At 42.5% G+C, this 26,671-nt stretch overlaps 1 protein-coding gene across 4 annotated transcripts in view; it reads left to right on the top strand.

Annotated features, from left to right (window-relative positions):
- The window catches only part of PALB2 (partner and localizer of BRCA2), a 29,044-nt gene extending 2,373 nt beyond the window's left edge, over window positions 1-26,671 (top strand). The window contains exons 3-13 of one of the 4 annotated variants that reach the window (XM_079796654.1): window positions 129-231; window positions 4,726-6,153; window positions 8,578-9,389; window positions 9,686-9,757; window positions 12,085-12,246; window positions 13,264-13,349; window positions 14,033-14,191; window positions 15,218-15,334; window positions 20,352-20,439; window positions 23,435-23,589; window positions 25,884-26,671. In XM_079796654.1, the coding sequence (XP_079652780.1) occupies window positions 129-231; window positions 4,726-6,153; window positions 8,578-9,389; window positions 9,686-9,757; window positions 12,085-12,246; window positions 13,264-13,349; window positions 14,033-14,191; window positions 15,218-15,334; window positions 20,352-20,439; window positions 23,435-23,589; window positions 25,884-26,094 (3,393 nt within the window). In that variant the 3' untranslated portion in view covers window positions 26,095-26,671. Of the gene's footprint in view, window positions 1-128; window positions 232-4,725; window positions 6,154-8,577; window positions 9,390-9,685; window positions 9,758-12,084; window positions 12,247-13,263; window positions 13,350-14,032; window positions 14,192-15,217; window positions 15,335-20,351; window positions 20,440-23,434; window positions 24,370-25,883 lie in introns of those variants that run through there. The other 3 variants (XM_079796651.1, XM_079796652.1, XM_079796653.1) reach the window with 3 other exon arrangements.

The following is a 26,671-nucleotide window of genomic DNA, read 5'->3' as shown; positions in this document are numbered from 1 at the left end:
GTGAATCTTATTCTCTCAAATTGAGGTATTGTAGTACAAACTATGAACAATTCTTCATCATAATGAAGCGTTAAAAAAAAATTATTTGCCCATAAATTCGTTCCTTGAGCTGCTTTTGCTTTCTCTAGCGGGCCCAAAGAGCTGAAAAGGTTAAGAATTTTATTAAGAAAACAGTGAAAGAACAAGATTATTTGCTCCAGCCAGAAGTTTCACCTCAGCTAAACCTCTCAGGTAAATCTAACCATTCACTTATGCTTGCTTTATTATTCATTTTCCTGGTGTATTTGGCTGTGGTTCTTTTCCTCTTGAGGATGCCAATGGACTCTTTAAAGTGCACAATTGGATGGTTCTTTATATATATTCACAAGAGCATGAAAACATCATCACTATTTCTAGAACATTTTCACCATTCCCAAAAAGAAACCCCTTACCCATCCCACCCCTAACCCCTGGCGACCACAAATCTACTTTCTGTTTCTGTGGATTAACCTTTTCTGGACAATTCATATAAATGGAATCATATAATATGTGGCCTTTTGGGACTGGCTTCTTTTACTTAGCACAATGTTTTCAGTGGTCATTCACCCAAACATACATATATCCAGGCATGCATCATTACCCATTCCCTTTTGCAGCTAAATAACATTCCATTGTATAGGTGTACCATCATTCGTTAATCCTCACCCGAGGGTATTTTTTCCCCATTGATTTTTAGAGCAAGTAGAAGGGAGGGGGAGAGGCAGAGAGAGAGAAACATTGATGTGAGAGAGACATGTGCCCCGACTAGGGCCAGGGATCAAGCTTGCAACCGAGGTACGTGCCCTTGACTAGAATGGAACCCATGACCCTTTAGTCTATGGGCCAGTGCTCTAACCATTCATCCAAACCAGCCAGGGCGAAGTACCATCATTTGTATATCCATTCATCAATTGATGGACATTTGGGTTGTTTCTGCTTTTTGGCTAGTGTGAATTTGGGTTATTAAGCTACCATAAACATTCATATACAAACATTTGTGTAGATATTTGTTTCCAATTATTTTCTATATTAGGGGTCCAGTGCACGAAATTCGTGCACTGGGGGGTCGGGGGTCCCTCTCACATACTGGGAGCCCTCAGGGGATGTCCTACTGACGGCTTAGGCCCGCGCCCCACGGGGAGTAGGCCTAAGCCTCAGTCTGGCCTCCCTTTGTGGGAGGCAACTGGGCTGATCAGGGGAAGGCACCAGCCCCATCACCCTGCTGCTGCAGCCACTGCTAGTCACCGCAGCCACCAAGGTGTTTTTATCAACACGGACTCCATTCCCTTCACCAAGAAAAAATGACAACTTTCTTTAGGCATTTTCAAGATGTGTCTTTCCTAGGATATGCATTTCTTTCTTTATTTTTTATCCTCACTGAGGATATGTTTCCATTGACTTTTAGAGAATGTGGAAGAGAAAGGGAAAGACAGAGAGAAACATCAAAGTGAGAGGAACACTTTGATTGGTTGCCTCCTGCATGAGCCCTGATCTGGGCCCCGGCCAGGGAGGAGCCTGCAACCTAGGTACATGCCCTTGATCAGAATCAAACCCAGACCCTACTGTCTGCAGGCCCAGGCATTATCCACTGAGTCAAACCGGCTAGGGCAGAGTATGACATTTCTTAGCCCTCCAGCAGTGGACCTTCATTTTTTTCTCCAGAAGTGTGGTGGAAAAACCCTAGATCACCTTTTTGGATTCTTATTACCCAAGTTACTAAGAATATTACCAGTGGCATACAGGAAGCTTAGCCAATATGCAGTCAGAAAAGGTGTTTCCTCTATAGTTCACACCAATCGAGGGCTGGGCCCTGCCCAGGCCTAAAGCCTCTGCCTAAAGCTTTAGGCCTGGGCAGGCCCCTCCAGCTCCCTCTGATCACCGGCTCAACCCTGCTCAGGCCTGCCCAGACCGAAAGCCTCTGGGGCAGGAGTGGAAACCCAGCTCCCTGCGATCAATTGCAGGGGGTCCCCTCCTGCCCAGGCCAAAAACAGACCCCCAGCTCCCTGCCCAGGCGATCGATCACAGGGGGTCCGCTGGTGCACCAGGTCGAAGCAACCCCCAGCTCCCTGCGATCGATTTCAGGGGGTCTGCTCCAGCAGCAGGCCACAGCGGACACCTAGTTCCCTGTCATCAATCACAGGGGGTCCACTCGTGCACCGGAGGCTTTCGGCCTGGTGCCAGAGCAGACCCCAGCTCCCTGCGATCCGTTGCAGGGGGTCCGCTCAGGGCGCCTATGTATGCAAATTATCCGCCATCTTGGATGGGTTTATTTGCATACTCGCTCTGATTGGCTGGTGGGCGTGGCTTGGCTGATGGGTGTGGTTTGTGTAGTGGAGTGGTGGTTAATTTGCGTATTGCTCTTTTCAGTTCACAGGCCGATGCTCTATCCACTGAGCCAAACCAGTTAGGGCAGCATATTGCTCTTTTATTAGAGAGGATATGCCTAGGCATGGAATTGCTGGGTCATATGGTAATTCCACATTTAACTTTTTTTTTTTAATTGATTTTTAGAGAGAGAAGAGAGAAAGAAACGTGGATTTGTTGTTCCACTTATTTATGCATTCATTGATTGATTTATTGTATGTACCCTGACTGAGGATTCAACCTGCAATCTTGGCTTATCAGGACAATACTCTAACCAACTAAGCTAGCCAGCCAGGGCTATGTTTAACTTTCTGAGGAACTGCCAAACTTTCCTATAGCAGCTGCACCATTTTGTATCCCTCTACAATGTGCGTAAGGATTCCAGTTTCTCCACATCCTCGCCAGTACTTATAATTTGCCATTTTAAAATTATAACCATCCTTGTGGATGTGAAGTGGTATCTAATTTTGGTTTTAATCTGCATTTCTCAGTGACTAATGATGTTGAGCATCTTTTCATGTGTTTAGAGCCCATTTGTCTTTTTTCTTTAGAGAAATGTCTATTCAAGTCCTTTGCCAATATTTTAGTTAGGTTATTTGTTTTTAATTCTGGGGTTGTAAGGGTCCTCATATTATAGCTATTTGACCCTTATTAGATGCATGATTTGTAAATACTTTCTCTCATTCTATGAACAATAAACTATGCTTTCAGTTGGATTGTTTATTTAGTGCTCTTTTTCCCTCTCAACTTTTAGTAATTACACTTAATGCTTAATTATTGGAAAGATTTTTTAAAATATATATTTATTGTTGGATTGTTTATTTAGTGCTCTTTTTCCCTCTCAACTTTTAGTAATTACACTTAATGCTTAATTATTGGAAAGATATTTTAAAATATATATTTATTGATTTCAGAGAGGAAGGGAGCGGGAGAAAGAGAGAGAAATATCAATGACGAGAAAGAATCATTGATAGGCTGCCTCCTGCACACCCCACACTGGGGATTGAGCCCACAACCTGAGCATGTGCCCTGACTGGGAATCGAATCATGACTTCTTGGTTCATAGGTTGATGCTCAACCACTGAGCCATGACAATAGGGCTGGAAAGATTTTAAAATTAAATTTCTACATATGTACAGAGAAAAGTGTCTGGCTGGAAATACTCTAAAAAACAATGGTCATGCCCTAGCTGGTTTGGCTCAGTGGCTAGAGTGTCAGCCTGCTGACTGAAGGGTCCCAGGTTCCATTCCGGTCAGGGTTGCAGGCTTGCTCCCCAGTAGTGGGCATGCAGGAAGCAGCCGATCAATGATTCTCTCTCGTCATTGATGCTTCTCTTTGTCCCTCTCCCTTCCTCTCTAAAATCAATAAAAATATACTAAAAAAAACCAATGGTCATTTCTCATGTTAATACTTAGGTCATTTATAATCATAAAATTGGAGGCTATTGAAATAGGAATAAGGTATTAAAATTACTTGAGCCCTGACCAGTGCGGCTCAGTTGGTTGAGCATTGTCCCATGCACCAAAAGGTCACTGGTTCCATCCCCAGACAAGACACATGCACAGATTGCAGATTTGATTCCCAGGCAGGGCGCATACAGGATGCAACGGATCGATGTTTCTCGTATCAATATTTCTCTCTCTCTCTCCCCTTCTCACTTCCTCTCTGTCTCTAAAATCAATAAAAATGTATTTTTAATTATTTGAGCAAAAAAACAAACAAACATGAAATAAAAAATTAAGTGAGATATGGGGAAATGGGGAGATATTGGTCAAAGGGTACAGAGTTTCAGTTACACAGAATGAATAAATTCTAGAGATCTAATGTACAGCATGGTGATAATAGTTAATTGTGCATGTATATTGTATACTTGAAATTTGCTAAGAGAACTGATCTTAAGTGTCCTCAACATACACAAAGATATAACTATGTGAATTGATGGATATGTTAATTAACTTGATTATGGTAACACTTTGTAATGTATACATATATCAAAGTATCACATGTATACCTTAAATTTATATAGTTTTTATCAGTTGTACCTCGAAAAAGCTGCAAAAAAACTAAGAAAAAAATGACTTCAATAAAAATAGGTAATCTTTTAGTTTAAAAGTCATTCTTTCTAGCACAATTCTATTTGTTTACACTTATTTAAATTATGATTAGATTATGAAAAATTTGAACTTTGATTTGCTGGAATGAAATACATCGACTCTTAAGTAAATATTTATGTGTAATATTTTTAAATAATATAGTATTTATATGTAATATTTAAAAATAAATGTGGAATTTTTGGTTTCATTTTAAAAGAAAAATATTAATTATATAAATTTTTCTCCTTAGAACCTAAAACTAAACTATCTTCTTATGATGCATTACAAATCAACGCCCGTCTCAATGAAGAAACTGGAGACGTTGAGCCTGAGTCCTCCAATGCTAGCCACGGCCCAGTGGAAGGATTACACATTCAGAGAGCAGATGATATACAAGAGCATTTTGCCTACAGTGTCAGTGACCCTGATGGTGAGAAAAGGCAGAGTAAGCAGCCAGGGAGAAGAAAGAAGCAACAGAAGAGAACATTTATTTCACAGGAGAGGGAATCTTCCTTTGACACTGATCTACTTATCCTGTCTAGAAAAAAACTAAAGGAACAAGAAGAAATCAATAGAGAAAATCCTGAGACACCTGTAGCTAAAATAAGAACTAACTTTCCAAGTCAGTCTGACCGTCCAGATTCTCAAGCACCAATTACAGAAACTAATGGAGGGAGTGTATTAATTCCACCAAATGCCAAACCACAAAGCAGTGTGGATGCTCTTTTAGGAGGGAATCATTTCCCCAGGATGTCCCCACCTCCTTTGCATACTCCATCAGACAGCAGTAGTGGTCAGCACCTTCAACATAAGCCTTCTAAAAGGAACTGTGAACTTATTGTTCATGGCTTAAAAAACATTAGCCCTACCTCACCTGTAAACTTAGAGGCACAGGACAAAAAAATGACTGTCTTTACAGGTAACCCTGAAGTAAATAAAACTATAAGTCCAAGTGGCCAGCTGCCTAGAAGTCCTGACTTAGAGGCTGATAATGCATATTCTGTAAATGAATTTGCTTGTAACTTATCAGCAAATGAAAACCAAAACTTAAAAGAACAAAATCACACAGAGAAGGCTTCAGTACCTCCCAGTAGTGCTCTTGAAGGTAGAAATGAACATTTTCAGGAAAATGAGGTTCTGAGTCAGTGTAAAAGTCTTGGCCCAGAAATAATCTCTCCTGTTTCTGCAGAAAATCAAGCACATTCTTGCACCATGCTCGAAGGCCTTTTTCCTGCAGAGTATTATGTCAGAACAACACGACATATGTCAAATTGCCAGAGGAAAGTAGCCCTGGAGGCTGTAATTCAGAGTCACTCGGGTGTCAAAAAGAAAGGCATTAAAAATAAAAAGGAAGCTACTAAAAATTTAAAATTTTCCAATGAAGAAACTAACCAAGAGGAATTTAGGGTGTGTGACAGGTATACAGAAAAAGCAAGTTCCAGAAGTCCTTTTCAGAGACTTCTCTCACTAACTGAAGTCAGCTCTCCCACGGGGCACACCACGGATGATTTTTCTAGGACATCGGTTACCCAGTCCTCTGGTAGAAGACCCAGAGGGAAAAGGAAGTCAATCCGCACCCCTACATTACATCATCATGAACTACTTTTGCCCACTTCTGGCACATCAGATGTTAATAGGTCCAAGGACAAAGATCAGAATGAAAAAGCAGTTATTCATGGTAAGAGGGAAGTTCAAGGTAAATCAAGGTGTGGTGGAGGATGCTGATGACGATGGCCTCTAATGCTTATTATGTGCCTGGCGCTTTCTGAAGGTCATACAGACACTAACTCATTGAATCATCTCAGGAGGTAGAATCTGTTTTTATCTTCACCTTACAGATGAAACTAAGGCATAAGGAGATTAAAGTGCTTTAATTAATTAAAGTGACAGAACTGGGGTTCAGACCTGGCCATGTGATGCTAGAGTTCAATATTCTGGTTGGAAAAGTTGACACAGAGGAAAAATATATTGAAAGCTTACCTAAAATTAGTATTCAGGTACAACATAGTCTTTATCCAAGGGTAGAAATATAACTAATATAGAAAGTGTTTCTAAAGTAAAATGAAATATGTGTCAGAGTAAGAGGTCATTGACAGACTCTCACAGGAATGATTGTGGAATAAAATACAATCAGTCTGAGCAACTTTTTTGAGTAAAATAGCCAATATAATCTCTCTGAGCTCTGTGGGATACAAGATTTTGGAAGCTAGCAAGTGAGTATTTTTTCATTTACTTGGGAGTTATATCTGATAAACTGAGCATGAAAACTGGATAACTCACTCTGCTTCTATACTAGAGGTCAGCAAACTTTCTGTACAGGGCCATGTAGAAAATTGTGCTCTATCAGAGCTACTCAAGTAGAGTGCAAAAATAGCCACAGACAACATGTAAATGTGACCAAATTCCAGTAACGGTTACAAAAATAAAGCCTGCTTTCTCTATATCCTTGGACTCAGGCCCTGGTCTGTGTGCTATAATTAATCTATCTATCTAGATATATAGATATAGATATATAAAAAAGCCTATCTAGATATATAGATATATAAAAAAGAACAACCAGTCGCTATGACACTCACTGACCACCAGGGGGCAGACACTCAATGCAAGAGCTGCCCCCTGGTGGTCAGTGCGCTCCCACAGCCAACCTCCTGCGCTGGCCAGGCTGAGGAACTGCATTTGTGCACGAATTTGTGCACTGGGCCTCTAGTTAAAAATAAGAGTCATTATGATGTATCATCTTCTAAGTCAATAAGAATACAAAGGAATAGAAAGTAGGGCAATATAATAATAAACTAGAAACTTCCTTTTGTATATGTTGACATAATCTGCTATTTTAGTAACCTGCAGCTACATTTAAAAAAAAAATTTTAGGTGACCTTCACATACGAATAATTCAGTGACATTTAGTACATTTACAACATGCAACCGTGATGCCTACCTAGTTCCAAAACATTTTCATCACCTGACATGGAAATTCTGTACCCACTAAGCATTTGATGGTCATTTCTTCTCGCCCAGCCATTGGCAACCACCAATCTATTCTATATGGGTTTACTTATTTCATGTCAATGTATTATACAATGTGCGATCTTTTATGTCCGGCTGCTTTCACCTTGCTTTCAAGATAATCCATGTTCTAGCATGTATCAGTACTTCATTCTTTTTTTATGACTGAATAATCCATTGTATATATGTGTACTAGCATTTATTTATTCATTTATTAGGTGATGGATGCAGCTGCATTTTGAATGGCATAGAAAAATTCCAGTCGCTAAGAATCCTGTATAATAAAATCCTAATATGCAAATCGACCGAATGGTGGAATAACCAGTTGCTGTGACATGCACTGACCACCAGGGGACATTGTAAATGCAAGAGCTGCCCCCTGGTGGTCAGTACGCTCCCACAGGGGGAGTGCTGCTCAGCCAGAAGCTGGGCTCATGGCTGGCAAGCACAGCAGCCATGGTGGGAGCCTCTCCTGCCTCTGAGGCAGCGCTAAGGAGGAGCCAGCCCAGCTTCTGGCTGGCAAGCACAGAGGTGGTGGTGGCAGGCGGACATCCCCCGCGGGGTCCCGGACTGCAAAAGGGTACAGGCCGGGCTGAGGGACACCCCACACCCCCCAGTGCACTAATGTCGTGCACCAGGCCTCTAGTAGTAAATAACTTTTTGCTTGAAAAGGGGACTAAGTTTTCTTCAGTGAGAAGAGCCAGCATTTTGTAGACTGTATTCTGATAGTTTGTTGGAATCATAGTTTTAGAGCAGAAAGGACTTTAGAGATTCTTAGTCCACTTCCTTTCTGAGGGACCAGGGAAGGTAAAGTGCATTGACTTGCCCAAAGTAGCACAGCAAGTCAGTGGCTGAGCTGGGAGTAGACCCCTGTTGTGACCCAACTAACACTGTCAACACCTGTTTGGGCAACTGTACAAGGAGAGCTGCCAGTTAACCACAAACCTGTGGCTGATTTTTGAACTGAGGTTTCAGGGTCATGGAGGGGAAAAGTGATGCACCTGTTACATCCTGTTGGAGGTTAGAAGTGCACTGTTTTGGGGGGTGTTAATGTCTCTTGTTGGGTATTTGTTATTGTTGTTCCTTTCTGTTTTAGGGAAGGAAGGTCACTGCCAAAAAGAGGACTCCTTTTCCATTAATAACGCTTATTTAGCTTTGGGTGGTACTGCTTCCAGTGCTCCGTCTCATCAGAATGAAATGCCGAGTTTAAAGCAACTGTCGTCTTTTCTCAAAATCACAGACTTTCAGTTACCTGATGAAGACTTTGGGTCTCTTAAGCTTGAAAAACTGAAGTTCTGCTCCGAAAAGCTGATTGAGCCTTTCAGATCAAACGTGTATGGAGAGAGGCATCTGGAAGAGGGAAATTACCTTGATTTGGAGGAATTGACTCCTAAGCAAATCCACATGGAAATGGAGGACTTGGGAGAGGAACTGATTGTTCTACCAGGAAAGGCACCCCCTGAAATGCCAAAGCAAAAAAGCCAGCCTGGGCATAAGGGCCTTTCCTCGTCCACATTACTCTTCACTCCTGTAAATACTGTTACACCTGATGGTAATGGCAGACCGACAGCAGAGGCGTGCTCCCCCGCTTTCCCCGTCTTGGGCACTACTCCAGCGCTTGGCTCCCCAACACGCTCTGACAAAGTGTCTGCAGAGGTTGTTGAACTAACTTGCTCTTCACCCCAGCTTTCTCCTGGGAAAGCTAGTGATAGTAAGCAAGGCCACAGTTGCACCAGCCAACCAAAATTAGATGGCAGCCTGCGTGTGACAGGAAGGGAGGGACAGCCTGACTGTGCCTACGATTCTGGCCCCCAGGCAACACCTTTCCCCGCTGAGTCAGGCCCTTCCAAAGAAAATCCGCTCTGTGGAAGCACATGCCTTGACTCATGGAAACATTCCATCGAACAGGTACAATCTGCTTCCTTTGTGACATTTTCTCTGAAGGAATGAAACACCTCAGTGACTTCTGTACACATTGGCTGCTCGGTGTTTAAGAATGCTTTGATACGTTTCCTTGATAGGACATCACTGTAAACTTTTAAGTTCATTCTGGGGGAATTAAAGTTCATTTTAAAATGTGTTTAATAATGGCTTTGTCATCAGTGAAGCAGTTTGCCATAAGAAGTAGGCATTCTGATGAGTGAGCGGTGCAGCAGATGTCGTACGTAAAGTGTAGATTAATGGTGTGGCTTTTGTTTCTACAGACTGAATTAGCAGACGTTCCTACTTGTGACAGCTTAAACCCAGGCAACCTACAATTGGTTTCAAAGTTAAAGGTCAGAACACTGTTACCTTCTAATGTGTCTTTGTCTTACATGTAAAAAATGTGATGAATAGGAAAACGGAGAATTTTATTAGATAGATTTTCATTTTTTTAAAATATATGTTTATTGATTTCAGAGAGGAAGAGAGAGAGAAACATCAATGATAAGAGAGAATCATTAATCAGCTGCCTCCTGCACTGCCTCCCACCGGGAACCGAGCCCACAACCCAGGCATGTGCCCTGACCGGGAATCAAACCATGACCTCCTGGTTCACAGGTAGACACATTCAACCACTGAGCCATGCTGGCCAGGCTATAGTTTTTCATTCTTAACTTAATACTATTAAATAAATTTGGTAAAAAAATGATTCAGAAAAACAGATTTAAGTTCTTTGTTTTTCACAGTATTTACCTGTATTTATATTTTGAGATCATCTGAAGAAGTTTGTGTGTCAAGCTATTGCCAAGGAAACTTAAACTCATTAACTCAACTTATCTAAATAAAAATCAGATATTAACAGAGGGAGAGAAAGAAAGAGGAGTCATTTGTGACTCTCCTACCCAAATCATCAAATGTTTCTAGAAGAACCACTTATGGTGATATATCAGAAAATGGGTAGCAGTTCTTGATTGTGATGTGGTGAATGGTTAATCTTCATATGCTGTGTGATATATGTGGTTCTAAGAAATATAAGTTACAATATTCTGTTAATGAGCCCTGGCCAGTTGGTTAGAGTGGTTAAACTTGGCATTCTGATATGCCAAGTTTGCAGGTTCGGTCCCCTGTCAGGGCACATACAAGAAGCAACCAGTGAATCCATAAAATAAGTGGAACAACAAGTTGATTTCTCTCTTTCCCTCCCTCTCTCTTTCTCTGTCTTTCTTTCCCCCTTTCTCTCTCTCTCTCTCTCTCTCTCTCTCTCTCTCAACTCAATAAGTTTTTCTTAAACTGATCATTGCATTAAAAAAAACAATATTCTGTTAATGACACTTTAGTAAATCCTGGGAATTAGATTTGACCTGTGACTTAATTAACTTAGTATTCATGTGTAGAGTATGGTTTCTCAGTTTCAGCACCGTTGACATTAGGGGCTGGATGATTGTTTGCTGTGAGAGGTTGGGTGACCTGTGCATTGTGGGAAACCAGTGATAGTAACAACCAAAATGTCTGCAGACATTGTCAAGTCTTCCCCAAGGAGGGTTGCAAAATTGCCCCCAGTTGAGAACAATTGGTACAGAAGAAAGAGCTTAAAACCCACATAAACTGTTTGCCAATTATTGGCTTTGTGACATTGGGCAAATCATTTAGCCTCTGAGCTCCAGATTCCTTTTCAATAAAAGATACATAGTAATACTTATGTCATTTCAAAGCTATTCTTGAATCAATTTTAATAATTTAGTTTCTTCAGGAATCAACCATTTCATTGTATCTTCAAGTTTGTAAGTAAAATCCCCCATTTCTAAAAAATATTTTTTTTCCTACATCAGATTTAAGAGATTTGTCCATTCTGCTGGTCTTGTAGAAAATTAGTTTTTGGTTGTATTGATTGTTAGTTGATGTTTTCATTTCCTATTTCATTTACTTTTGTTTTTACCCATAGTAACTCCTTCCTTCTGTTTTTCATTGTGCTCCTTTTATTGTTTTTTTACTTTCTTGAGCTGCTTGCTTACTTTATCTTTCTGCTTTTTAATAAATGCATTTATGATTGATTATACAGTTTTTTGGGAAATCTTGCTTTGGGCCACATGCTGCATGTTTTGATGCCTAGTGCTCTCCTTGCTGTTCATATAGAAATAGTATGTTATTTCAGTCCTGAGGGGTTCATCAGGATGTTTAATTTCTAAGTGGGTAAGTTCTTATGGGCTATCTTGGTGGTTAAATTTGAATGTATTCTATTCTGGAGTAGTCTATTCTTTAATTTCTTATTTTTTAAGGTTTTTGTTTGTGTTTTTTGAGAGAGGAAGAGAGAGAGAAACATCAATTGGTTGCCTCCTGTATGCGCCCCAACGAGAGATTGAACCCGTAACCTAGGTCTGTGCCCTGACCTGGAATCCAACCTGCGAACTTTAGGTGTATGGGACTATGCGCCAACCAAGTGAGCCACCCAGCCAGGGTGGAGCTATACTTTTAAATTACATCATGAGATGAAGGTGTATGGGCAGTTTTTTTTAGTTACCTGTAAGACCCACCATGCCTCTGTTTTGACCTGCATAAAACTTTCATTACACTTACTTGGTATTTAATTAATCCTTGTCATGCATCACTTTCCATATTTATTTTTTTCATAAAACAGACCCCAAGTATCCCTTTAGCATAACATTATTGCCACTCTGGTTAGAATCATTCAGGTTCCTGCTCCGTGGATGTGAGTGCCGTGTGGTGGGAAATAGCTGGTGTCAAAGAGCCGTGTATCATAACTGCTTGTGAATATGCAGTTTCTCTTTGGAAACTTCTGGATACTGGGCAGTGGGAAAAAATGTATTCCTGGCACTTTGCAGAGGTGAGTCCAAGTCTAAAAGAGATCTTGGGGTTATTTGCATGATGATGGATGGGCAGCTCACCAAAGAGGGAGCGGGGTCTGTGACTGCAGAACAGAACAGAGATAAGCTTTATTAGGAGAATTCAAACATAGCAGAGAAGTTGTGCAGTGAGCACCATGTCCCTGCCATCTGGTCTACAGTTCACATTGTGCTTCATTAGCTTTATCGCACGCTCATCCAGAAGTGGATCATGATCTCGATCTGATGAAGCAGCTTGGCATTTCCGTCTGTTCTGACTTCTAAGCATGCTGACACCCATCGTTCCTGCTGCTTTTCCGCGTGTGTTTTCTTCCAGGTCCCGTCCACCTTCATACATATCTCTCTGGTTCCCCCTAGTGGCTTACAATTTTTAAACTGCTTTTTCTCACTTAGCATATAAACATTTCTCCTTCATACTTATCTATGTAGAATTTTATTTATATTTCCAGATTTATTCAGGCATAATTGACAAATAAACTTGTAATATGTCTAACGTGTACTCATTGATCATTTGCTATGTGTATACATTGGGAAAGGAATCCCACAATTAAGTGATGGGAACACATCCATCACTTTGCATAATTACCTTTTTTTTCTTTTTGTGAGAACCTTGAAGATCTAATCTCCTCTCTTAGCAGATTTCATTCTTGTTCTCTAGTATATCCACAGCTTCTTGCTCTGTGCTTGATAAATACTTGTTCAGTGAATAAATTTATTTTAATGGTTGTATTGGCTCAAATGCCAGAATTTGCTTAACTGTTCCCCTGTTGGTAGGAGCATAAGCTGCATTAATAAACGCTGCAGTAAACACTGTTATGCATGTAGCTTATTTGGATTTACGACTCATAAAAAAGGGTGTTTGCTGAACCTTCTCACATTTCCAAATGTTGGAAACTATCCTGGTATAGTAAGAATAAAAACATGCAATAAATTTTGGAAAATTTAGATTGATTAAAAATGAAACAACCAAACATTATTTTGGCTCTTATTTTATTTAGGTTCCAGTGTTACAGATAGTTCCTGTGCCTGATGTGTGTAATCTTGTGTGTGTGGCCTTGGGGAATTTGGAAATCAGAGAAATCAGGTGCGTAGTTCTCCAGAAGTTTTCTTTTCCTTTATCTTTCACTTGACCCCGCACTGAAGTTTCCTTTTAAAATTTGAACCTAGTCCTTTACTATTAAAGACTTATTTTCTGCCCTGGCCGGTGTGGCTCAGTTGGTCGAGCGTCCCGTGCACTGAAAGGCTGTAAGGTTCGATTCTCGGTCAGGGCACGTGCCCCGGTTTCGGCCTTGATCCAAAACCTGGGCTTCCCTGAGCCTGCCCCACATACATGTCATTTAAAAGGTCAGCCAGCCGAAGCCGGTTTGGCTCAGTGGATAGAGCGTCGGCCTTCGGACTCAAGGGTCCCAGGTTCAATTCCGGTCAGGGGCATGTACCTTGGTTGTGGGCACATCCCCAGTGGGGGGTGTGCAGGAGGCAGCTGATCTCTCTCATCGATGTTTCTAACTCTCTATCCCTCTCTTTTCCTCTCTGTAAAAAATCAATAAAATATATTTTAAAAAAAAAAAAAGTTTAGGGCTCTTCTCTGGCTCTCTACTTTTGGGGTTTCTCTGCCTCACTTTCCCGCTGAACCTGTAGGACAGAAGGGAAGCAGCCAGTGGATATTTCTCTCTCTCCCTCTCCCTCTTTCTGTAAAATCAATTTTTAAATCTTATTTTTTTTTAAAAAGACTCCTGACTTCTCTGCTTTTTCTTATGTTTGGCTTAGGGCGTTACTTTGTTCCTCTGATGGTGGATGTGAAAAGCAGGTGCTCCTGAGGACTGGAAATATACACGCTGTGCTTGGCCTGACACAGAGGAGGCTAGTCAGCAGCAGCAGGACCCTCTGTGATCAGCAAGTGGAGGTCATGACATTTGCAGAAGGAGGGTAAGAAAAGCACCAGCTGGTTTAACCATCAGATAAAGAATGATTTCATCCCAGGGTTTCAGAGAAAGTGGATCCCCAGCATCTTGTCTTTCTATGCTGTGGGCGTGGTGTCGCAGGGTCTGCTCAACACTGGAACGTAGAGCAGTTAGAAGGGTGGAAGCGGACGTGCAGGGAGGAAGCCAGCGCAGTGGAGAGGCTCAGCAAATGTTGCTTGTTCCTTTTGTCTTCTTTGAAATCTCTGTGTGCCCCTTAAATATTTCAGGTACCTCAAGATTCTAGACCCTTCTCCTGCTCCACACACTTGGTTTTCATGGCTTCAGTTACTGTCCAGATGCTGACTACTTGTGAGCATACATTTCCAGCTCTGAGCTCTTTCTTGACCTCTAGACCTGTATGCCTCTTTATTAGACATCTGGGGTTCCCTCGGATCCAACACGTTGAAAACGAAGCTCTGAGTTTCCTCTGTGTCTGTTGTGTACTCATTTATATACTTTATTGTGATTATTAATCTGTCTTTTCTGATAATAGACGGCATGTCTTTTTATAAACTGCTGCAGTAATCTAGACGAGATAAATAATTATTTGCTTAAATTAGGGAAGTGTTCGTGGAGATGGGGAGAAGCAGACAGATTTGGCGTAGGTGAGATGATAAAATCATTAGGACTTGGTGATGGAGGAGCTAGAAAGGAGGGAGACAAGAAAAATGTCCAGGTGTCTGGGCCGGCCACCTGGGTGATGGTGCCATTCGCTGAGATAGGAATGCAGAAAGAAACACAAAGTTTAAGGAGAGGGCTGGTGAAGTTAGTTGGATATGATGAGTTTGTAGTGCTCGCAGTATATCCAGATGGATAATTAGAAGTAATGCATGTTTGTTGTAGAAAGTTTAGCATATACATGTTTTCTGATTGGATCTTTTTTCTGGTATTGGGTTAGTATTTATTGTACAGAGTTCGATAATATGTAGAAGGGCTGCTTAGAAAGTGCTTTGCTACAAAGTGCTGGGTTTTAATACTATTTTAAATGCAGAAGTGAAGAAAAACAGTTTTTGATGCCTCCTGAAGAGACTGTACTAACTTTTGCTGAGGTTCAAGGGACGCAGGAAGCTCTGCTTGGTACCACTATAATGAACAACATTGTTATTTGGTAAGTTTTCCCTCAAGATCTTCAGTTTTCTCTTCTGTAATATAAGGATATACCTCTAATTTCACAGGGTCAGTAAGATGAGATAAGAGGCTGTAAATATGATAGTTTTTGTTTGTTTACTGTCAGGTGCTAGATACTTAATAAGAACATCATATTAATTCAGACATTGTGAAAAGTATCAGTCTGAGTAGACTTCAATGAATGAAATTTTATTGGCAAAAATGTATGATTGTTTTTGCTTCTGGTTAATGCTTGAGTGGCTTCTACCAGAGACCAACTCTCCTACTTCAAGTAACTATAAACTCTGGAATAAATATAAAAATCAATTAACTGAAAACACTGGAGAGTGAGGAAAAGAAGAAAGATACTGGGGGGCAGGGGGGCGGTTCGACCCTTCGAGACAGGAAATGTCACTGGACAAGGTTCATGTTCTTATGGCTTTTAGTAGAGGGCAGGCTCCACTCCACACACGGAGTGGCCAAAAGCTTGATAGAAAACCTTCTGATGTGTTGTAGAATTGTACACCTGAAACATGTATAATTTTGTAAACCAGTGTCTCCCCAATACATTCTTTTTGTTGTTAATCCTAACCCAAGAATATTTTTTCCATTTTTTTAAAGAGAGCGTGGAAGGGAGAGAGGTGGGAGAGAGAGAGAGAAACATCAATCTGAGAGACACATTAATTGGTTGCCTCCTGCACGTGCCCCGACTGGGCCAGAGAGAAAACCTGCAATCCAGGTACATGCCCTTGACCTGGAATCGAACCCTCCGCCCTTCAGTCTGAGGGCTGACGCTCTAACCACTGAGAAAACCAGCCAGGGCTCCCAAATACATTTAATAAAAAGAAAACTTGCTGTCCTGCTGGTTCAGTGTGAAAGTGAGGCAGAGAAATCCCAGAAGTAAAGAGCCAGAGAAGAGCCCTAACTCTTGCTATAGTCTCTGCCTCAATATCTGACCTTTTAAATGACATGTATGTGGGGCAGACTCAGGGAAGCCTAGGTAAGGCAAAAAGAACTGAACTAGGTTTTCAGCAACTGGAATTTGAGGTTAGCCAAGTTACCAGGTTACTGGGGGGAGGTGTGGGGCCAGAATCAGTATTCTTCAGGGAAACCTAAGAGAATCCAGAGTTTATGCGAAGTGTCATTTGTGATGTCTAGAATATAATCCAGAATTACTAGATACATAAAAAATGGTTCATTACAGGATCCAAATTAATAACTGTGATAGGGAAACTGACGTCAAGGAGTCCCCAGCCACCTCTCTTCCCTGATCACAGGGAGAACCATGCCTGGCCATCGGCACTTGCAGGGTTAATTTGTATTAGAATAGTGATTTTTTTTCTCAGAAGCTTTTCCATTAACTGTTTCCTTGGAGCTAGAATGGGTCTTGAAAAGAGAAGTTATGATATTAATGTCACTATCACCTACCTCTTCTGCACTGCCCATTGCTAACCTTCTGGGAGTAAACTAGGAAAGCATGGCGCTGAGAGTAGCCTTGCCCTCCTCACCAGGGAGCCTGGAATGGGACCGTGTTCTGCCCTGCCAGCAGCCCTGTGCTCACATGTCCTGCCATCAGAGCAGCAGGTTCCCACTGAGCACTTTCCTCAGGTCTCAGGTCTTACTCGAGGACAGTGTTCTTTACAAAGTTCTCTTTTCTATTCCTTCTGCTGTTTCTAGAGTCCAGACCTTCGTTATTTAGCCCCGAGGCTATTAATTTAATCTAGTAATTGCCATCAATCAATATTCAACCTCCAGATCATCTCTTATGCTATTATTTCATAAACACTCTTACTCCCAGCCCTCTCCCCTCTGCCCCAGAAAGAAAACCTTTTGTGGAGCCCATATTTGCCTTTCTTCAGCTTCCATTTCCCAGGCTGTACTACAAAAATTCCCTTTTCAGTGTTCCATACAGCTTGGCTCCCTTGTTTCTTCCCATCCCTCATTTCCCCCCTTTTGCTAATAGTTGTCTTTTGGCATCTCGTATATAATGGATCACAACAGAATTTGGGATTAGGGTGGGACCTCTGTACTAAGAGTAAGTTTGAGCCCTAGCCGGTTTGGCTCAGTGGATAGAGCGTCAGCCTGCGGACTGAAGGGTCCCAGGTTCGATTCCGGTCAAGGGCATGTACCTTGGTTGCGGGCACATCCCCAGTAGGGGGCGTGCAGGAGGCAGCTGATCGATGTTTCTCTCTCATCGATGTTTCTAACTCTCTATCCCTCTCCCTTCCTCTCTGTAAAATATCAATAAAATATATATATTTTTAAAAAAAGAAGAGTAAGTTTGAGTCCTAAGGGGTACCTTCCCCCCCAGTTGCCTTGAGTTCTGTCATATCACCTCAGCCCTTGTTGGCATTTCCCTGTCTGAATTCATGGGCCCTGATTTTTAATTTAGCGTGTGCTACTTTGTATTATGGAAGTCCCTGAAGATAGTGCCATGTCTTATATCAGTTCTTAGTGCCTGTCTTAGCTGTTTGCTTAGGGTAGCTACTCAAAGATGTGTGGCTCATGCTGTCTATCAGAAGCTATCTTTTACCTTTGGGCTCTCTATAACTATAAGATGTCCCTCAAAAATGTATATACACTTTGCCATGGCCGGTTTGGCTCAGTGGATAGAGTGTCGGCCTGCGGACTGAAAGGTCCCGGGTTCAGTTCTGGTCAGGGGCACGTGTCTGGGTTGTGGGCTGGGTCCCCGGTGGGGGGCATGCAGGAGGCAGCCAGTCGGTGATTCTCTCTCATCATTGATGTTTCTATTTTTCTCTCCCTCTCCCTTCCTCTCTGAAATCAATAAAAATACATTTTAAAAAAAAGTGTATGTACACTTTAACAGCTGATAGCTCAATTTTGAAAACGAAATGTATTTTAATAAACACTGCCTTTATAACTATTCAAAGTATGTATGTACCTTTTGGGGGACACCCTATACTTGTACATATAGTAGTTGTTTACCTTTCCTGTGGGACTCCTTATTTGTAGGATGCCTAAAGCAATTCATATTACACTCCAGGTTCAAGTGGCATGTTTTTTAATAATTTTTTCTGTTTTTATTGACTTGAGAGAGAGAAGAAAGGAGAGGGGGAGAGAGAGAGAGAAAGAGAGAGAAACATCGATGTGAGAGAGAAGCATGCAGAACACACCCCTACTGGGGATGAGGACCCACAATGTAGGCATGTTCCCTGACCAGGAATCGAACTAGCAACCTTTTGGTGCAGGGGATGACTCCCAGCCAACTGAGCCACACCAGCCAGGGCTCAAGTGGCTTGTTTTGAAACTACTGCTGAAGTTTTAAATATTAAATCTTGGTCAAGCTACATTAACTGAGTACCGTCTTTCACTTATTTAATAGCTATTTGAGTCTCTACTTCTCTGTGAGGGACGTAAATATGAATCCTGGCCCCAAGGCCCCTAAAACCTAGTAGGTAAATAAGATTGCTTCACAGTTCCTAGTGTCACAATAATAGAGATTTGGACAGAGTGCTTTGGGATTTGGGAGAGAGCAATTACTATCTACAGAACGTGCACTAACCTCTGTAAGGGATATACCTGCTCTGGTGTCCCTGTATGAGAAAACCTTGCATACTTGCATGAGAATTTAGCTCCCTGTCTTTAGTTTTGTATACAATGCCTGGGCCATAGAAGTTCAGAAGTATGTGTTGAATGATTACATTCTACCCTATTACAGTATACATTTATTACATTAAAAGTAAGGCATGTGTACAGTACTATATGGAATTGGAGGTGAGGAGACTTCTGTGGACTGGTGCAGACAGGGAGGAGTGAGAGAGTCTAAACTGAGCTCATGCTGCTGGGAGAAGGTGGGACATGATCTGGGCCGTAAGAAATGGATGGGTGTTGGTCTACACAGGGATGGGTTGGCCAGTAATGGGAGGGCATGCGGAGGGATAACTTGAACAAAGGCAGAGACTGGGAACATGCATAACATGTTGAACAGGCAGTGAGCTGTCGGGCACAGGAGCAGTGTGAGTAACACTGCTACAGGCTGGCTTCGTGAGGACTAAGTTCCGTGAAAAATTACTTGAACTTCATCCGTGGCTAATGGGAGCCAACTGAAAGGGTTTCATAGGCAGAGTCACACGATAGAACAGGGTTAATGTCACAAGTCCTCAAGCTGAGGAGTGGTTCCAGCAAACTTTCTTTTTTCTTCTCTTTTACATTTAGCCTCTCCTTTCACCCTTTTTTCCATTTTTCACCCCAGCTCAGTCTTTCCTTCTTTCTCCATTATCTTGGGCTGGCTCTAGAATAAGCAGATATTATAGAGACATAATTACAAGTCTCTTTCAGGTGTCATCTCTTGCCTAACCAGATTTGGTTTCCTGACCATTGTCCTCCATGGAAAATTTAGGTATAACAAAAATTGTGACAAAATCATAATGATTAGAGCTATACCATGTAATTTTAATACCAAGTAAAATGAGATAATTGAAACCCTTTATCCTGGAATTTGGAGAGATTTCTCCCTAGTGGCATAGCAGAGGGCTAAACGATCAAATTAAACTATTAGCCAGCCCTGGCAGGTGTGGTTAAGTGATTATAATGACAGCCTGCACACCAAAAGGTCACAGGTTCAATTCCCCATCAAGAGCATGTACCTGGATTGCAGGTTCAATCCCTGGCCTGGGTCTGGACATGTGTGGGAGACAACCAATTGATGTTCTCTCTCTCCCTCTCTCTCTCTCTCTCTCTCTCTCTCTCTCTCTCTCTCTCTCTCTCTCTCTCATCCTCTCCAACCTTCGCTCCCTTCCACTCTCTAAAAAAATCAATGGAAAAAATATCCATGGCAGTGGATTAACAATAACAGAAACAAAAACCATTGACCAAATTAACCAAATTAAACTATAGTGCTATTTTTAGCTCAGGCTGTGACTAAACAAATCAAAGGTACTATGTCCCTTAGTTTGCTCTCGGTCCCCTCCAAAAGGATGCCATGATAAATAAGAATATGATGTGCAAACCAGTTTCCTGGAAGAGTGTTATCAGCTTATCTATTTTTGGTGTCTAAGGAATTTAAAAACTGGTCAGCTCCTGAAAAAGATGCACATTGGTGACTCCTACCAAGCCTCCGTCTGTCACAAAGCCTATTCTGAAATGGTAAGTGCCAATCAGCCGGGACCATTCCATGTCTGTTCTGAGTGTTACTCTTGGTATTCCTGAGTGACAGCAATAACTTAGTGAGTAGTAATTAATTGGCCCTCCTTGTTGCCTATTTTTTTCAAAATTGGATAGCAGTGTTTGTTCTTTCTTGAAATGGATGAAAATAAGTGTTGGTATCGTATGATTGCTTGGTGAATTTTCTGGCTGTATGACTTAAGGGCAATCATTAATTTTTGGCTGTGAATTTATACTGAGAAATATTATCCTGTTAACAGAATTGGCTCCCAACCACATTGCCATAAGTGATTTATGATGTGAATGAATATCCCGAGGAAGGATGATGAAATGGTCACAGACACGCTTTCCTCTTAGACTTTAGTGTTCTCGTATAGAAACGAACCACAGCCTCTTAGCCATTGTGTTAATACAGTTGGCTTCCAGTCTGGTTTTGGCATCTGAACGGGTTGGAGGTAGTTGTCCCAGGGTCAGGAGTAACTGCTCATGCTGTTGAGCCACAAGCAGAGGCAGAAGCAGCCAGCTCAGTGCAGAATGGAGACTCCCTTGCCCAGCCCCATGGGCAACCCCGCGGGCCTCAGCACGGGGAGGCTCTGAACGCAAAGGGTGCATCTCTCCCTAGCCCAGAGCATCTGTGGACATGAATGCAACAGTTTTGTGGGCTTAGGTAATCTGTCACATAGTCTTGAGGCTTATTATTCATCCTAAAATAAAAGGGTCGAATTCGTCTCTGGAATTATTAAATTTATCTACTAAGCGTTTATCTTTGGTATTACAACATTAATACCTATTTCATTTTAAAACATGAGAACAGAAATAGAAAAAAACAGTAAGAGTTCCCCATGAAGCCAACCTCCAGAAATAATAAATTATACTTGAGTGCAGGAATTGGCAAACATTTCTGTAAAGGGACAGACAGTAAATGTTTTCAACTAAGCAGTCCACACGGTCTCTGCTGTAGCCACCTGCTCTGCCACTATCGCACAAAATCACGCAGAGATGATGTAAGAAATGGGTGTGGCTACTTTCCAATAAAACATTTTGGACAATAAAACTTCCCCTTATGCCTTGAGCCAGATTTTACCTGTGGGCCATAGTTGGCCTACCCCTAGTTAAGTGTATGGCATTTAACATTTTTTAACTCTCAGTTATTTTCTAATTTTAAAGGTAATGCATTCTCATTATAAAAATTCAGTTATTTGCCAAAACCGGTTTGGCTCAGTGGATAGAGCGTCAGCCTGCGGACTGAAGGGTCCCAGGTTCGATTCCGGTCAAGGGCACGTACCTTGGTTGCGGGCACATCACCAGTAGGGAGTGTGCAAGAGGCAGCTGAATCGATGTTTCTCTCTCATCGATGTTTCTAACTCTCTATCCCTCTCCCTTCCTCTCTGTAAAAAACCAATAAAATATATATATAAAAAAAATTTTCAGTTATGCCGAAACCGGTTTGGCTCAGTGGATAGAGCGTTGGCCTGCGGACTGAGGGGTCCCAGATTCGATTCCGGTCAAGAGCATGTGCCTTGGTTGCGGGCCATCCCCGGTGGGGCGTGTGCAGGAGGCAGCTGATCGATGTCTCTCTCTCATCGATGTTTCTAGCTCTCTGTCCCTCTCTCTTCCTCTCTGTAAAAAATCAATAACATATATTTAAAAAAAAAAAATTCAGTTATTCTGGCCCTGGCCAGGTGGCTCAGTTGGCTGAAGTGTCATTCAATACACTAAAAGGTCTCAGGTTTGATTCCCAGTCAGGGCACATAACCAGGTTGCAGGTTTGATCTCCAGTTGGGGAGTGTGCAGAAGGCAACTGATCAATGTTTCTCTCTCACATTGATGTTTCTCTCCCTTCCTCTATTTATTTTTTTAAATATATTTTATTGATATTTTACAGAGAGGAAGGGAGAGGGATAGAGAGTTAGAAACATAGATGAGAGAGAAACATCGATCAGCTGCCTCCTGCACACCCCCTACTGGGGATGTGCCCGCAACCAAGGTACATACCCTTGACTGGAATCGAACCTGGGACCCTTCAGTCAGCAGGCCGGCGCTCTATCCACTGAGCCAAACTGGTTACGGCTCCCTTCCTCTATTTAAAATCAACTTTAAAAAATTTTTTATGTAGTCATTCTGGGAATGTATAAGGTAGAAATGAGTGTTATTAATCCTAAGATGGCCCAATAATTAATTTTCCCTATTTTACCCCCAAAGATAATTATTTTCAACGTATAGCATACATATAGACATGTATACATATGGGTGTGACAAGTATCTTCACAAACAATAATGTTTATGAGAACATGTAATTTTTGCCCTGGCCAGTGGCTCAGTTTATTGGAGCATCATCCCATATACCAAAATGTTGCGATTTCAATTCCCGGTCAGGGTGTGTATTTGAGGCAACAATCAGTGTTTCTCTTCCTCCCTCCCGCCCTCTCTCCCTTCCTCTCGTCCTCCCTTCCTCTCTCTCTCAAATCAGTGAAAACATATCCTTGGGTGAGGATTAAAAAAAGAAGAACAGGTAATTTTAAAGCTGGGAGAGGTTTGTGACACATTTTCCCACCTGGGTCATGGTGTATTTTTTTGGTCACTCGCACTCTATAAATACAAATGAATAAACTGTTATAGGCTGGCCTAAACTCTAGTTGCAACTTATGATTGTATTTATGGGCATATGTGTTCCGAATGTTCAAAAACCAACTGACAAATGAGTATTTCTAGTTGGAGGTCTCCCATCATGTGTTTATTTGCCCTCTTTCTCTGAGCCAGCGTTTTCTCAAATGGGTGGCCTGGGGTGTTAGCCATGTCTAAGGTGGAGGGCTGCTGCATTAGCCCAATTCACGCCTGCAGAGACGGGGAATGGCTGGGAGCCTGACAGGTCTGTTGATCTTTCCTGTGAGTCTTTCGTTTTGTCTCTGCCAACTCTTGCTTTTTCTCACCATAGTCCTAATGATTTCTTTGGTTATTAATTTTTCTTCTAAATCAGGGACTCCTTTTTGTTGTTCTGAGTCATCCTTGTGCCAAAGAGAGGGAGCCATCGGGAAGCCCCGTGTTCCAGCTTATTGCGATCAACCCCAAGACGGCCCTGAGCGTGGGTGTGATGCTCTACTGTCTTCCTCAAGGGCAGGCTGGGAGGCAAGTGTGCGACTGCTGGGCAGTGAGTGTGATCTTTGAAAGGCACCTGTGCTCATACAGAAACCAAATGTTTTTCTGTCATTTAGATGAATGGAAACATGAAACCCTATACATAGATCAAGATAAAGAATGTTAAGAAGTATAGTGTTCAGCCTTAGCGGGTTCAATTCCCAGTCAGGGCACATACTCAAAGTATTGGATTCAATCCCCAGTCAGAGTGCATGCAGAAGGCAACCAATTGAGGTTTCTCTCTCACATCAGTGTTTCTCTCTTCCCACACACTCCCGCCCCCATCTCCTTCCTTCCTCTCTCTATAAATCAATTTTTTTAAAAAGTGAAGTAGAATGTTTAGTAGACCTGAGTCAAGCCTCAGGTTCCTTGTATACTGATCCCACCAGCATGGCGTTGGATAAGTATTTTATGTGTATTTACGCCCTGTTTTATCCCATAATGAAAACATTTTAAATACAGAGTAATTAATATTCTCTACAGGAGATTTATAATTTATGTTATTTCCATTGAGAAAAGTTTTAAATGTACTTTAGGAAGACAACTTTACTTCGAAATTTGAGCCTCCACCATGTAGGGAGCTAATATTGATCTACTAGAGGCCCGGTGCATGAAATTCATGCACTTGTGGGGGGGTCCCTCTGCCCATCCTGTGCCCTCTAGCAGTCCAGGAGCCCTCTGGGGATGTCAGACTGCCTCGGAGGTGAGAGAGGCTCCTGCCACCTCCGCTGCGCTCACCTGCCGTGAGCCTGGCTCAGGGCTTCTGGCTGAGCGGCTCTCCCCCTGTAGGAGCACACTGACCACCAGGGGGCAGCTCCTGCATTGAGCGTCTGCCCCCTGGTGGACAGTGCATGTCATAGCGGCCCGTCATTCTGCTGTTTGGTCAATTTGCATATTAGCCTTTTATTATATAGGATTAATAAATATTTAACTAGGGGTTTTTTAAGGTTTTTTTGTGGGGGCGTTTTTGAGAGAGAGGAAAGAAGAGGGAGAGAAACATCAACCGGCTGCCTCACTGGGGATCAAGCCCACACAGCCCAGGCATGTGCCCTGACCAGGAATTGAACCAGCAACCTTTCAGTGCAATGGACAACACCCAACCAGCTGAGCCACACTGACCAGGGCTAATATTGAACTATTGACTGTGAGAAGATCAGTTTATGGGTCGCACTCTGCACGGTGCTGGTGATATGGCAGTAAGACAACATGCATTTTCATTAAGCACTTCCTGAGGGTTAGGACTGTGCTGCCAACTGTTTCGTGAAACCTCACAATAATCACCATGTCCCCATTTTACTGCTGAAGTTAAATAATTTGCCCAGAGCCACACAGCTCTTGCTTTGTTAGAATTCAAAGCCAGGTAGCTGACTGTAGAGCCCCATCTTAAGAAGACAACCAGACTTCTGCCTTATGATTACACTCTTGTGGCAAAGATACCCACCACATTGTGACAAGTGCTGTGAAGATAGAAACAGGTCATGTGATACAGTGTGGGTGGATAGACAGGGACTAGGTATGACCTTTCTGCAGAAGCAACAGCCTGAGTAATAACTAAAGCCCAGCCACGCTAAGGACTAGGCTTAGAGCCTGCCAAGGGGAGAGAATACCAAGTGCGAAGACACTGAGGAGACTGCGTTTGGCCACGGTGAGCTAGGGTGCACGGGGTATAAGATGCATCAGGAGAGAGGCAGGGACTGCACAGGTGTTCATGTCCCGAACGGCAAAGAGAAGCATTCCTATTTCCAGGTATTTTTGTTCATGTTGCTTTGGGGAGGATGGTTTTCGCCTCTTTAAAATACGCATATATAAATATCCTATATAATAAAAGGCAATCGACCGAACAGCGGAACAACCGGTCGCTATGATGCACACTGACCACCAGGGGGCAGACGCTCAATGCAGGAGTTGCCCACAGGCCCCAGGCCAACCAAGGCAATTGCCAGCGGGCCCCTCCCCCCTCATCATCCCACCAGTCACCCCGCAGAGGGAAGCGACTGGTGGCAGGGGGCAGGGCCGGACAAGGAGGGAGTCAGCAGGGGCCCCCCCCCATCACCCCACCAGTCGCTCCTCAGAGGGAGACGACTGGCGGCAGGGGGCAGGGCTGGCAAGTGGGCAGTGCCAGGCCGGCCAAGGCGGGTGCCAGCAGGGGTCCCCCAATCACCCAGCACAAATCCCACAGATCGGTCCTGATCACCAGCCAGGCCTAGGGACTCTACCCATGCATGAATTTCGTGCGCCAGGCCTGTAGTATATAATATGGTTTGAATCGTTTCTTCTCTGCTTGACATTAGGCTCCTGGAAGGTGATGTGAAGGATAATTTCGCAGCAGCGGTATTGACTTCTGGAACAATTGCCATTTGGGACTTACTTCTCGGTCATTGCACTGCTCTTCTTCCACCCATCTCTGACCAGAACTGGTCTTTCGTTAAATGGTCAGGTACAGATTCTCATTTGCTTGCTGGACAAAAAGACGGAAACATATTTGTATATTTAATAAGCTAGGGTAAGGTGAAAACACGGTGTTCTGGATATATTTGGCCTCTTAGTATTCTTTTGAGTTGTAACTATAAGGAAAGTATCTGAATGGCATTTAAAGTAATTATTTGTATTCTTTTAGACAGACTTTTTATTCTGATGGTGGTGGCCCTACTGATCTTTAATGCTCATTTATACATTGGGGAAAAGGACTTGAGGTTAATTTTTGTAATTCCTCCCTTTGTACATTTGCTTTTAAAAGTGTACATAAAGATTCAAATGTTAATAAATATTTATTTTGCATACTCTCCCTCCTGGGCGCATGCCCACACCTTTCTTGCCCCTTTCTTTCTCAGGCGGCTTTTTCTCCCTGAGTTCTAAGGGTCCCATGAGACTTATAACCAGGGGAACCAAGGTGGCGGTAGCTAGTCCCGGGCTAACCCCTGAACCTGCCTCCTAGATCTTGACTTTTCAATGAGGCAAAGCAGGCCCGCCTAGTCCCTCTCCTGTTGCTTCTTCTAGTCTAAGCCCTTCCTTGTTTCACTGTTCCCAGTTTTAATAAATGTACTCTCGCCCTGGCTCGTTTGGCTCAGTGGATAGAGAG

The sequence above is a fragment of the Cnephaeus nilssonii genome (assembly GCF_951640355.1).
Source record: "Cnephaeus nilssonii genome assembly, chromosome: 2".
NCBI lineage: Eukaryota > Metazoa > Chordata > Mammalia > Chiroptera > Vespertilionidae > Cnephaeus > Cnephaeus nilssonii.
This window is presented reverse-complemented; position numbering and strand designations above follow the sequence as displayed.